We start from the raw sequence: 12,662 nt of genomic DNA, 5'->3' as shown, positions 1-12,662 counted from the left end.
TATACATGGATAAATATTCAGAACTCTTTTAATTTGGAATATTTCAATTGACTGGAGAGTGAAATTAAAATTTGGCAGATGCAGAACAAGACACAATAAAACTATTAAAAATATTAGCCTAAGTGAAGAAGATATGTTGCCTTCACCCCCGCATCAGAATATACTTACGTAGCAATAACAAAAAATAATTCAATAGACTATTTATTTAAGGCTGGAGATATAATTTAGAGCAAATCATGAACACCTAATTTTCTGATACCAGATCAGCCGCTCAATCGATCGCTCTGCGTTTGATTCTTCTGTCTGGACTCTATCGATGCTCTCCGGTTTTACTAGCAGAGTCTCCTGAGCAGTGCATGGCTGAGTTGTGGAGCTTCAGAGCCATTTAAAGGTGAGGAGCGGGATTTTCTCTCGAGAAAAGACCGTCTATTTTGCTACATGTATGTCTTTCGTGTAACTTTCACTGACGGTATTGTGAGATATTGTTACTGTAAAGCGGCTTCAGTCAAAACAAGAAGTAGCATACAATCAACCGCTAGTGGAGCACAGTTAGCGTGCTAGCTAACGTTAGCATCCACAGAAACCGATTTTGTCTGAACTAACAGTTTTTTTCTTTATCCATGGCATGTGCGACAGCAGCTTTCTGTTTTCTAGAGCTGTAGCCGCTATTTATTTTTCATGACTTTCTTCAGTGTGGTTGATAAGCAAGGCTACACGTTATATTAGCTAGCTACATAGCCAGATCTCATTCCAGACCTCTGTGGTTAAGGTAGCCTCATTAATAAAACATTTTGTTTATAAGACATGTAGAGAAATATAGCACTGACTGTCAGTATTTGGGGAAAAAATAATATAAAGACTGTCATTGTTCGTACTACTGTGAAAAGGACATTGTATTTCAGTTTATGGAGTGAAACTGTCAGAACAATCTGAATGTCAAGCTAAAGCAATGTCCAAACATCATCCAGATGAAAAGTAATATTTCAGTTCATAAATAGGTATGAAGATATGATTCTCAAAAGCTACAGGGATGAAGAAGACCTTTGACAATCATCAGGTGTTTACAATGATTTATATGTAGTGAGGGATGTAGCTATGTGTAAATATGTTTGTGATTTGTTGGTATGTGTGTATATTTATATTTTGTTTATGAATAGATTTTTGTATATCAGATGTATTGAAAGAATAGTAAATATTTATATAGATGTGCTTAGGTGTACACTGGTACATACATGACATGATTAAGGTTTCTGTAAGGGAGTCATTCATTATTATTTAAGTGTTGAGTTAAGGTGTAAGTTTATACTTCTTCCTACTCCTTTTTTCGCACATTTAAATTAAGGCAGTTGTGGATAAATTTATGTCTTTTTTCCCTTTTGTTATTCGAAATGAAGACATTGATTAATCAGTAAGTTCATGTTGATACTCTAGGTTTAGTTGTGTGTCAAATTGTTGCTCAAATGTTGTCAGAGAGGTGGTTCATCAGTAACTCTTGTGTGTGTTGTGCCAGCTGACAGTAAGCCAGCATGGGTCGGCGCTCATCTGATAGTGAGGATGACAGCCGGAGCAGGAGGAAGAGAAAACAGCGTCGTCGTTCATCCTCCTCCTCCTCTTCTTCCTCCTCATCATCCGGCAGCAGAGTAGCCAGCAGCCGGAGTCGGAGGTCCAGTCGCCGGAGCCATTCTCGCTCCAGAGACAGGAGGTGAGAGTACATTCATAACACGTGTTTCTTTTCTAATGAGAGGCAGAAGGGATAAGGGCTGAGTAGGTGACAGTCTGTCATGCTCAAGGACACTTCAGCAGTAAAGTGTTTCAATCTCCAGTGGCTCTGCTTTGGTGCTGATGCTGCAATTTCACATCCTAGTAATGCAAAGAAAGTTTTCCAGGCGTTATATTAAATGCCTTGAAAAATAAGCCCCTGACTTAAATGGCTAAATTTCTCTGATGTTGCAAAAGTCAATAAGAGGTGAAACTATTGTTTACAAATTTATTGTCTTTTTAAGTTGTGTCATTGTACTTCCTGGCCTGCTTTCTTTTTATAGCTGTTAGAGGCTTATACTTTGTTAATGCTAACCCTCTGATGTTGCAACCAGCTGTTAAAATTCAGGAGTCAGATGTAATTTTATTGAAGTGTTAACCCAGTTATAGTTGAGTTCTCACCATTCTACTAGCTGTTGTCATTTGTAAAACGCATTATCAACATAGGTGTAATGGCTTTAAAGGCAATATTTGTCCAGTATTACATTTTTACAGCAGACATTTTGACTTAATAGCAAAAGCACAGATGTTACATGAGCAATGGCTGTTCACGTATTCCAGGAAGCCATTACAGTGAACAGTTTTATCTTTTATATAATTCAGTGTTTTTCTCTGATATGCAGTCCCTTAAATTAATTAACTTAATTACACAGAAATCACAGAAAATCTTGATGATTTCCTTCAAAGTTTGTTTGTGTGGCATGTAAACCTTCTTTACCTTCAATAAAATGAATTATATTTTTGATTATGATTTTTTTATGATTTTAAAATTATATATAAATTTATATTTTAAATAATGTTTATGTTTCTTTTTTTTTAGTTTTCAGTGTGACCCAACAACATTGTCTAGTATTGTTAGTTTGCCCATGCTTGGGATAATTTATGACACCTTTCAGGATGGAATTTTTATTCCTAGAAAGGATTCACATGAAACAATGAAAACGAATAACCTCTGAACTGTTTACAATCAATGAATCAAATAAGGACTCTGTTATGAAGACCCAGAAATAAAATGTAACAGTCAAATTTTGATTGAGCCTAAATTAGGGCTGCTCGATTACTCATTGACTTTGTAAACATGTTGCATTTATTGAACATAGAAACTTGTATAAACTGTTGAACTTTAATTCCCCTTAATACTTTTCCCATTAAAGTTTTTTTTAATTCCTTAATTTAATTACTATCGATTTGCTTTTTAGCATGTGTCCTAAACTGACGACTGCTTTGCGTTGCGGTGGATTTTGACGGGGTCATTTTGTTTTGTTTATTATTTGCACATAAGCCACTTGTGTTAAAACTTAAGATGATTAAAAGATTTAATGCGTTGCCAAGTGGTGCAGACACCACCATGTAGCAAATCGTGCATTTTATTATTTTTTGCTCCACGTCGGATGCCTTGTATCCAAAGTGTTCCCACACACCGGAATTTGCTCTGCCTAATTTGCTCACAAAAAGCTGTTGCTCTTCTCCTGTCATCTTTTCTTGCACTGATACAACTTGCCTCGCTGGTAGTATTGGCTGCAAGTGTTGAGCTTAGGCTGAGGGAAGGAGGGGCGAAAATGCGCATGCGTGTGGCATTCAGGGCACAGAACAATAAGGGTTCACTTGCAAAACGGAATGTGGAAAATTAATTTTTCTCAATTACATAGCCGGAATTGAAATTGAAATTGAAATTCAATTTATTGCACAGCCCTAGCCTAAATGATTTTTTTTCACAGGAAAGAATGTGTACAATTGTATATAATTATCTTAGTGAAAGGCAATATTTGCACAGCCAAAAGCACTGCAAAGTATCAGAGAAAAGAAGTTCTTGCTCAGCATGACACTTTTAAAGTGTTTGATATACTAACATTTTTGGTCCCTCGTCAACAGTGTGGTCACTGTTATCAGAAGTGCAGAACTAGCACTTTCTCATTTATGTTTTGACTAGAGATCATTTTAGAGATGTAGACGTGGCTGTTTTAGAGTTCTCATTTTGTGTCACGTCTCAGAAAACAAACAAAATCTGAAGGTTACTAGCTTATACCAGTTTTATAAGCTTCTCCTCATGTTTCCATAATAACACACTTTGTTATTTAGCAGTTTTAGAGGATGGGGAACATTTGTTAATGATCTTTACAAGTGGCTGGTGGCTGGACCTGGCCTCCTCCATCCATCCACAGCTGCCACTGGATGTGTGTGGCTGTTCAGACAAGGCCAGTTGATGGTAATTATTTATGAGGCTTGGTCAAGGTCCATTACTGCTGATTGGAAGTCATTGCCTGTCTGTACGGGATGGGGTAGGGTGGGCTGTGTAAACCCTGGGACCACAGTCCTTCATCTATTAGCCATACGTTGTGATCAATTAACCAAGACCTTGTGTGTGTATGTGTGTATGTGAAACAAGCTCCTTTAATAGGCTCATATGAAAGAGGACACACATTCTGTGGCATTTTAATCCTGCATACATACATATGGTGTAAGGAGACCGCACATGGGGATTAATAGAAGAGTGTTTATTCTCTTGGTAGTGACATCATGACCACATGATTAACATTTATGCATAAAGAGAGTAACTTGTGTCCTTGACTGTGTGTGAGGCACAAAGCGCAAGTGAATCAGTAAAAAGGTGTGTGTGTGAGTGAACAAGAGAAAAATTTGCTAGTTGTTGTATTCATGTGAAAGGGTTCTGTGTTAACCAGCGCTTCCCACTCCCATGTGTTTGAGCCGTTATGTTTTTATTACGTTACATTCGTGCAGGCTTCTGAGAAAATGTGTGAGCTAACGCCACCTTCCAAAAACCCCTCAGCTCACTACTGTGTGTTTCTTCTGTGTATGTGTGAAGTGGTTGTACGAGGGCTGTGGAAGTTATTTCATAAGGCCCCGCTCATGGGATCCAGCCTTTGGAATACTAATGGATCTTTCCTGCGCTGCTCTAAGTGGTACAAATCTGGTTTGATAGTTCAGCCTCTGTGTTATTTGAATTGCTTTCCCTTTTCTTCTCTTCTCCTCTATCTTGCAGAGCTCCCATAGGACCTTGTATGTTTTTTTTTGTGTGTGTGTGTGTGTGTGTGCTAAAAAAAATTGGGTATTTTTGGCTTTGGTGAAAGAAAAGAAGAGATTTTAAATAATGAATATTGCTCAAACTGTTTGCGCAGTAGATGAGGGGGGTTTCTGCATTTACATTCACCCCCATAAATGCCTCCTGCTACATGATATCAATAGGAAAGCGGTGTGAGTGGTGTTTGGAAAATAGACGCTGCACACACTGCTGTAGCCACATTAAAGAGCAGCGGAGCACCAAAGGGCCCCTGTGGAGGAACTGTAGGGCAGCCTGCGTGGCACTGCTGCTCTCAGCTGTAGACAAGCGTGTTCACTAATGCAAAGTAGCTGTAAGCGCTGCTTATGATAGGTGAGGTTGTCTGCGACGCTAGGACATATTTGCTCTTGAAATGAACAGCAAAACAAATTAGGAATACAGCATTCACTTATGCATGAGAGGAAAGAACTTCAGATGAAGGTGAATGAACACAGAGAATAATAGAAATGTGGCTTGTCCTGGCAGGGCGGAGCATAAGGGTGAAATAAGAAGGGAGCCGATCTGGGAAGTGTTTTTTTTTAATGTAATTATTATTATATGGATTAAACTATGAGAAAGTAGACAATGAAGCTGGCTAACGAATTACTAACAACAAATGTTAATTCCCAGCAATTTTGGGAATGACATTTTTTCATGAACCATGCTAAGCATTCAGAGCAAATATGCATGTTTCACTGTTGCTGATTTCCCAAACTCACAAAGTTATTTTTGGTCTTTGTGCCCCAGGAGAAGAAGACGTTCCAGCAGCAGTTCGTCACACAGTTCGCCTCGCAGGAGGAGGAGTCGCAGCACAGAGAGAGACAAAGGGAGGAGCCACCGCTCACATAGGTCACGCAGCCGAGACAGGAGGTAACGTCATCACACACACACAAACCCACAGTTCAGTTCAGTGTTTATTTTGCTCAAGTTTTTATTTAGTCTTGGATTGAGTTACCACACAAGTCAAGTCTTTTTTAAATCAGTGGATGTTCAGATCAATATAGTATTGGTTTTACTTTTTCCTTTGTGGCAAATACACATTTTTTGACGCTTTTGTTGCCTTGTGTTGGGAATATTTCAGGATTCATATTGTTGCAAAGTCTAACCCAAAGTCTTGTGATTTTTCTGAAAATCATGTTTTATTTATCATGACAAAATACCCCTAACCTTGTAATAATAATAATAATAATAATAGTCATAATCAATAATCATTTTTGATGAATGTATTTAACAGTATTTTCAAATATACATTTATTGAATTATTTTTAAATTGACATTTATCATATATATTTTAAAGACACACATAAAACAGATTAAAAAAAACCACAAACCAAACGAAGTAGAAGTTAAAAAATGCAAAAATATAATACAGTGTGCTTTATTTATTTATAAGACAACAAATGAAATACCTGAAGAGAATGAGCGATCACTACATAATTTAGTAGTGGCCAAAAAAAAATCATCCTAAAGTGCTCTCAGGGTGTTTGTATTACAAATCAGTATGTGGAATGCCACTGCAGACTTTTCTTATTAAATAGCATTTTTGGAAGTTTACTTCAGCGTAAACAAACACATCGTTTCATATTTATGTGTCCTGTCATCAGATGGAGCCACATGGAAACTTGCGTCTGGATTAGTATATTGCGTGGGCATGTACTCGTGTCTCAGTTTGCCCCGACTATCTGTCTTACTGTGTGAGTATTAATGAAACAGACCCGCAGAGACAGCAGGTCATATTGCAACAGCAGTTCAATTCTTCCCAAATCTCTTCTGGCAGCACCTCTCCTTTCACTCATTAATGCAATTAAAACACCATTACCCATACATACTTTGTTGAATTATGATCATTGTTGGCGTAGCTGACTGTTTTTTTAAAAATCTTTTTACAAAACCTAACTTATTCATGCAAGAATAATGTGTACACACCTGCACCACACTTCTCACACACACGCACACACACACGTACACACACACACACACACACGCACACACACACACACACACACACGCATATGCACACTCACTCACACACAGTCGCAGTCAGTCGTGTATCCCTTTCAGAAACATAAAGGCAACGTCTCTCTGTGTGTGGTGGTCCATGTCATTAGCATAGCTAATCTGGTGCTAATGAACCAGTAAACTGTGCTGTTTTTAAATCCCTCACGCACACTGACACACACACACACACACACACACACATACACATTGTCACACACATAAAAAAACATGCACAGACGCACAATTGAAGAAAAGGTTGTCATAATATATGCACGAGCGAGGCCCTTTGTTTACTTGTGTATGGCTGTGGGGGAGAGCAGAGATCATTTTAATCACAAAGGAAAAAGAGTTTTAATATCTTCATTAAAGAGGTGTCAGGATGAATGGACGGTGCAACAGAGACGTTTTGACATAAGAGTGGATGTTAGTTCCATAAAAAGACACCGCACTTCAACACGGTCACAGAAGATTTTGTGGCTTCAGAACAAGCCACAGTGTCCATGTTGCACTGTGAACTGAAACCATTTACGAAGAGAAATTGTCCAAACATTGTCTGCCGACTCTCTGTGGTACAGTGGCAGTCACTCACAGCGGCACCAGCGATTAAAACATCAGTCGAAAATGGCATTACTGGTGTGGTGCGAGATGAAGGGTGGAAGGGATTTGGGAGATTTAGAACTACAGTCGATGACATCGGTGTTTACAAACGCTGTACTGTGATTAGGAGGGTTGCGTTGTGTAATCGGCTTAGCGGTGAGCGAGGAGCAGGTGGGTTGGGCTGGTGTTGGTGGGAGTGCGTGGTGGGGTGTTACGAGGTGGAGGCGGTTGCTGGAGGTGGGGATGTGCAAAATGATGGCATTGATGATGAATTTATGCAGTTATGTGATGGCAGCTGCAATTTGTGTCCGCAAAACTTTGTTGTTTGCCTGCCACATGCGTGCTCTCAGTTTTGCATTAAACAATCCAGTGGAAATTTTGTTGTATCAAATAATAAATGGGACTCGAGCTGAAATGATTATTACATTTTTTTTTTTGTCGTTCACACTATTATTTAGAACAAAAAGCTATTTGAAGAGGTCACTTAGGGTTCTGGGAAATCCGTTTTTCCCTGATATTTTATAGATCAAATGATTGATCTACTAATGGATAAAATAAGATAAATTGATAATAAAAATAATTGTTAGTTGATGCCCCAGAAAGAACTAAGTTAGACAAATGATGTGAATATCCTGCATTCAGTATTTCGTGTTTTCTGCAGTACGAGGAGCGACTTTAGTATTATAATCTTGCACTGTACAGCTCATGGGACACTGCACGTTCTGCATCCACTTTGGTCGTGGAGTCAAAGCAGGTTGGTGTGCACAGGTGCCCTGACTGCCATTAGTCAGTGGTGTGTGTGTGTCTGGATGAGGCTGCCTGAGCTGGCTGAGAGGCTGGCTGATGGATCAGAGGAGGATTGAGTGGACAGGACTTCATGATTGATACGCAGATAGGATATGAGGTGCTGCCTGCCACCCCCACCCCAGCCACGCCAAGCCGGCACCATCTTCAGAATATGAAAGCGAGAAGCAAGAAGAGGCCGAGCGCAACGTCTGGAGAGACGAGAAGTTAGAAGAGAGTAGAAAAGTGTGGAGGGAATAGGTTGAGTTAGTGCTGGAGAGGGAGAGAGTGGAGAAGACCCTAAAGGAGGAAGATGAAGAGGAGAGACAAAAGCGAGCACCGGTAGCGAGAACAGATAGGCCTGAGAGAGGGATATTATTCAGAAGAAATGAGAATAATAACGTCGGCATCAGAATATTGCAGGGGAGAAGATTAGGACTATAGTGGGGCCGTCATGGGTTGAAGGGAGGGGATATTATTACCTTCTTTTCAATCTCTCATGTATAAATAAAAAATAAAGAGATACATGAAATAAGAATAATGCTCTATCATGTGTTTACCATCTATCGTTGCTTCCCCCTTCTCTCCTCTCATTCTCCTTTTTTTTCCTGCCCTCAATCAGAGGAGGGCCACGTCCCCCAGAGGCAGTCAATCTTGCCCTGAAATGTAAAACAGACAAGAGGAGCAGATTACCTATTTGCCATTAATGTTTATTCTCTTTGATGTGAGCAGGCATATCAGGCTGTGCGCGCGCATGTGTCTGCCTGTGTGCGCACCAGGATGTGCGAGGTTGATTGAGCGTATGCATGTATGTGGAGATTTGCGTGAATACATGTTCATGGAGAGCGAGGAGGGGGGTGTCACGGCCTAGTCCACTGGGGGAGAGCGGAGCGTAGCATGGCAGCAGCAGTGTACAGTGATCTGATGTGTACCCAATCCAACAAAGACGACGCAGCCTCTCATCACAGCCAGATCACAGGCACGTCTTTAGGTGAGCTCGGCGGAGCGGTGTAGTGCTGCGCTTTTATGGCCGTCCACAGCAGGGGTTAAATGTGTGTGGCTCAGTCAGTCATTCTGTCAGTCCTTCATTCACTTAACAGTTGGCTTTAGAGGTGTCGTTAGAAGACATGGAGGAATGGCAGGTGCGGCAAATGAACCACTTGACCCCTCAAAGAGAAGCTGAGCGTTTAAATCATTGGTGGATATTCACATGTATGCATCCCTCACATAGGTGAGTGTGTACTTCAGGGCACACACACAAATGCTTGCATTTTCCTCATTAATATTTCAAGCGTGTGTTGAGTTAGCAGGGCAGAGTGCTAGCGTCAGGGTTTAGCCTTGCTAACACTGGAGCGGCCTCATCACTGGGCTGCTGTCATGACTGTGAGGAGAGTGAGACCTCTAATTATCTGTCTCTCCCCTCGAGGAGATAGATAGCAAACTAAACACGCCACCCACCATGCTAGGATAGCAGACCGAGTCAGGATTATCTCAGCCACCCTGGAGCCACAGGGGCCGGTTTAAGTTCAGAACTGGTGCTTAGTTGTCTGTGGGACCATAGATTATAAAACATACTTGATGTAGCTACTGTGATGTCACCCGTTGGTTTGTGGACTCCTGTTTCAAAGCCTCAGTTTTCAGGATTTTGGCCTTTTTTGGAGATTTTTGGAGCCGGAAGTGACCAGAGGTAACTATATTTGGACAAGAGTTTGAAAGGCCAAAGGGACTGGTAGATGAGTCTTTTAACCAAGCATATTTTTTTTACCATCCAGTAAAAGCTGTAGCTAGCAGCAGACTGATGGCAAGTGAGTGAGAAGCAGAGTAACTGATGTCCTTTACAGTAAACAGTGCTCAGTTTCACGACGCTGTTTAGACACGCATAAAACCAGCAGAGGACAGAAATACCCATAAGTGACACCAAATCATAGTACATTTATTATAGTTTTTTTCTTTTATAACATGACTGTTTTGTAGCAGTTACCTGCCAATGTGGCGAATAGTGTTTTGAAAAATGTACTCACTAAACTGCCCCTATTTGGGGCCTGTGTTGATTTGAGACTCTGGTTTAGGTGATGCCAAGCTGACAGCCTGTCACTCAGAGCAGCCTGCCTTTAATATTGCTGCTGTAAAGATGGCAGTTTTAACATGGGTGTCTTTGGGCATTGAATTGCTTCTGGAGCCAGCCTCAAGTGGCCATTAGAGGAACTGCAGTTCTATGGCATTTATGCATTTGCTTAATTTTTAAGCCCTGAAGGTTGCAACTTAGTAGGGCCATGGGTTGGGCCAAGAGAGACAATCAGGGGCCGCATTTTAAAAGTAAAAAAAAATGGCTTTGGAGGGCCACTACTGTCCAAGCTGAAGTTATGACAAAAATATTGTCAAGATCAATTGTTATGATTTATTATACAAAAGCAACAAGGGGCATTTGCAAATTGAGGAGATGACATCAAATCCATCTGTTTTACACACCAACACTGATACAAGGTACTTGTACTTTTGAAAAATCTTCAACTTAGAAGACATTTAAAAAAAACTCACCATTTTCGTTACCTAAAAGTCTGTTTGTACGTAGAGGAGATGCAAAAATGTAGAGGAATATATCTGTTTCCAAAACTATCTGTGTATGTGTTGACAGGGCCTCAGTGCAAAACTAAAACTCAAGGGAGGTGTCATGAATAAACCTCCAGGGTTCACACGCTGGAGCTTCACATTAGGTCCCAGGCCTGGTCTCCTGTATTGAGGTTGACATGAAACATAGGATGTAATAATAATGAGACACTTTAGCGATCCCCCTAGGCACATTTTGTTGTCCTCCCTCAGAGGGGTCAGAGGTCAGGGTTGACTAAAGACCAGCATCGAGAGCTAGCTCGTTTCGATGCCTTGGTCTGCTGGTTATGAGACCACCACTAGGCCACCCTGTCATGTCTCTCTTAGAACGAGGTAATCTAGATGTTTTAGTTTCATAACATGAGCCCTGCTTTCTGCACTGGAGATCACAGAAGGACTCTAGGCACGTGTGAGTGTGTGTGTGTGTGTGTGTGTGTCTGCGTGTGTGAGTGTGTGTGAGTGCAGGGGTTGAACGATGGCCTGGTATTTCTTTCACACAGCAATTTTCCCCCATATGAGATGAGGTGTCGTACATCTGCTAGATAGCTTTTCCTGCCTAGCACCGACATGGAGCGCGCACAAGGTCATCCAGGCGGCTTGGGAACAGGGAGGGTTGAGGTAAGGAACTGAATGGAGGAGTGAAAAGGTCTTGGGGGGGGAGGAAAGTGAAGGTAGGGGAGCTGAGTGCAAGAAGACAGAGGTGGGAAGAGGAAAATCAGCGACTTTATTGTGGGTGAGCGGCGCGGCCTCCCAGCTTTTCGTTGCACCTGGATCAGCAATTCCCCTGTCAGGTGACAGGGTGGAAATTGTTCTGCGCATTTGTGTCCAACATATATTTATTCACACAGTTTAGAGTGTGTGTGATGTAGCAGGTGGTTTTGGGTGTCGCTGGCTTCATAAGCGAGTGTGTGTGAGTGTGTTTTGAGGACATGACAAGTGAAATGTGGTTTCCTCACAAACTGCTGAGATCTTGACATTATGAGGGAACCATAAGGCCCGTATGGTTGTGCTAATGGACAGGAAATAAGATGATAAGAGCAAACTTTAAATCCTTTTTCCTTTTTGACTTGTACTATCTCACTTAGTGTTTTCACAGTTTATAGTGGTCTCAGCATAGTCTAGAGCAGTGGTTCCCAACTGGTTGGTCATGGTCCATTTGTGGGTGGCAAGTCCATTCTGAATGGACTGAAAGTCACTTGTGAACATGTCAAGATTGTAAAAAAAAAAAACCCCAAAAAACACTTTAGTTTGAAGACCAGACCTACAGACTTTGTCAAGGGCCTCATTTATAATGCCAGTGTGTTTTTTCTAGTACATCAACAATTTTATTGCCCTGTTCTTGGTATTATTTGTCATTTGCAGTTTTTTATGTCAGTGGTCCTGAAGCCATAATTTGTTGTTATTCATTTACCAAGTAAGTAATTGCACTAATATGTTTTATTTCATTGTGTTCAAAGCCCATGTGCTGTTTACATTTTATGAAATAACATTTAATATATAGTAATTTATCTTAGGTGAGGGCCTTGAACTAATGACCAAGGAGAAATCTGGACCCTGTGGCTGGACCAGTTGGGAGCACTGGCCTAGAGTCCACTATAGTGGAATTTAAGAGCAGGCTCCTGGCTATTTTTCCTGAGTCTGTCTGTTATCTCATGGATTCTCAACATCTTTTCTTCTCCCCCTTCCTCAGGATGACATTCAGCCTTTTCTTCCTTCTTCCCCTATTACCAGACTTGCAAAGTGTTGATTTAAACTGAAAGATGACCTGGTTTAGTTCAGCTGCGTCTTCTCTACTCCATAAAAATCAACATGCTTCCAGTCGTGAGATCTAAACGCGTTTGTTGTTGTGTTTCTCTCTTTT

At 40.9% G+C, this 12,662-nt stretch overlaps 1 protein-coding gene across 1 annotated transcript in view; it reads left to right on the top strand.

Annotated features, from left to right (window-relative positions):
• The first annotated feature begins 335 nt into the window (after window positions 1–335).
• Window positions 336–12,662, top strand: part of rsrc1 (arginine/serine-rich coiled-coil 1) — a 138,478-nt gene continuing 126,151 nt past the window's right edge. Inside the window, exons 1-3 of the mRNA XM_042487148.1 lie at window positions 336–391; window positions 1,511–1,702; window positions 5,564–5,686. Of these exons, the coding sequence (XP_042343082.1) occupies window positions 1,527–1,702; window positions 5,564–5,686 (299 nt within the window). The 5' untranslated portion in view covers window positions 336–391; window positions 1,511–1,526. The remainder of the gene's footprint in view (window positions 392–1,510; window positions 1,703–5,563; window positions 5,687–12,662) is intronic.

Source organism: Plectropomus leopardus, chromosome 5 (assembly GCF_008729295.1).
Source record: "Plectropomus leopardus isolate mb chromosome 5, YSFRI_Pleo_2.0, whole genome shotgun sequence".
NCBI lineage: Eukaryota > Metazoa > Chordata > Actinopteri > Perciformes > Serranidae > Plectropomus > Plectropomus leopardus.
Note: the sequence above shows the minus strand (reverse complement) of the source record. Positions and strands in the feature narration are given on the sequence as shown.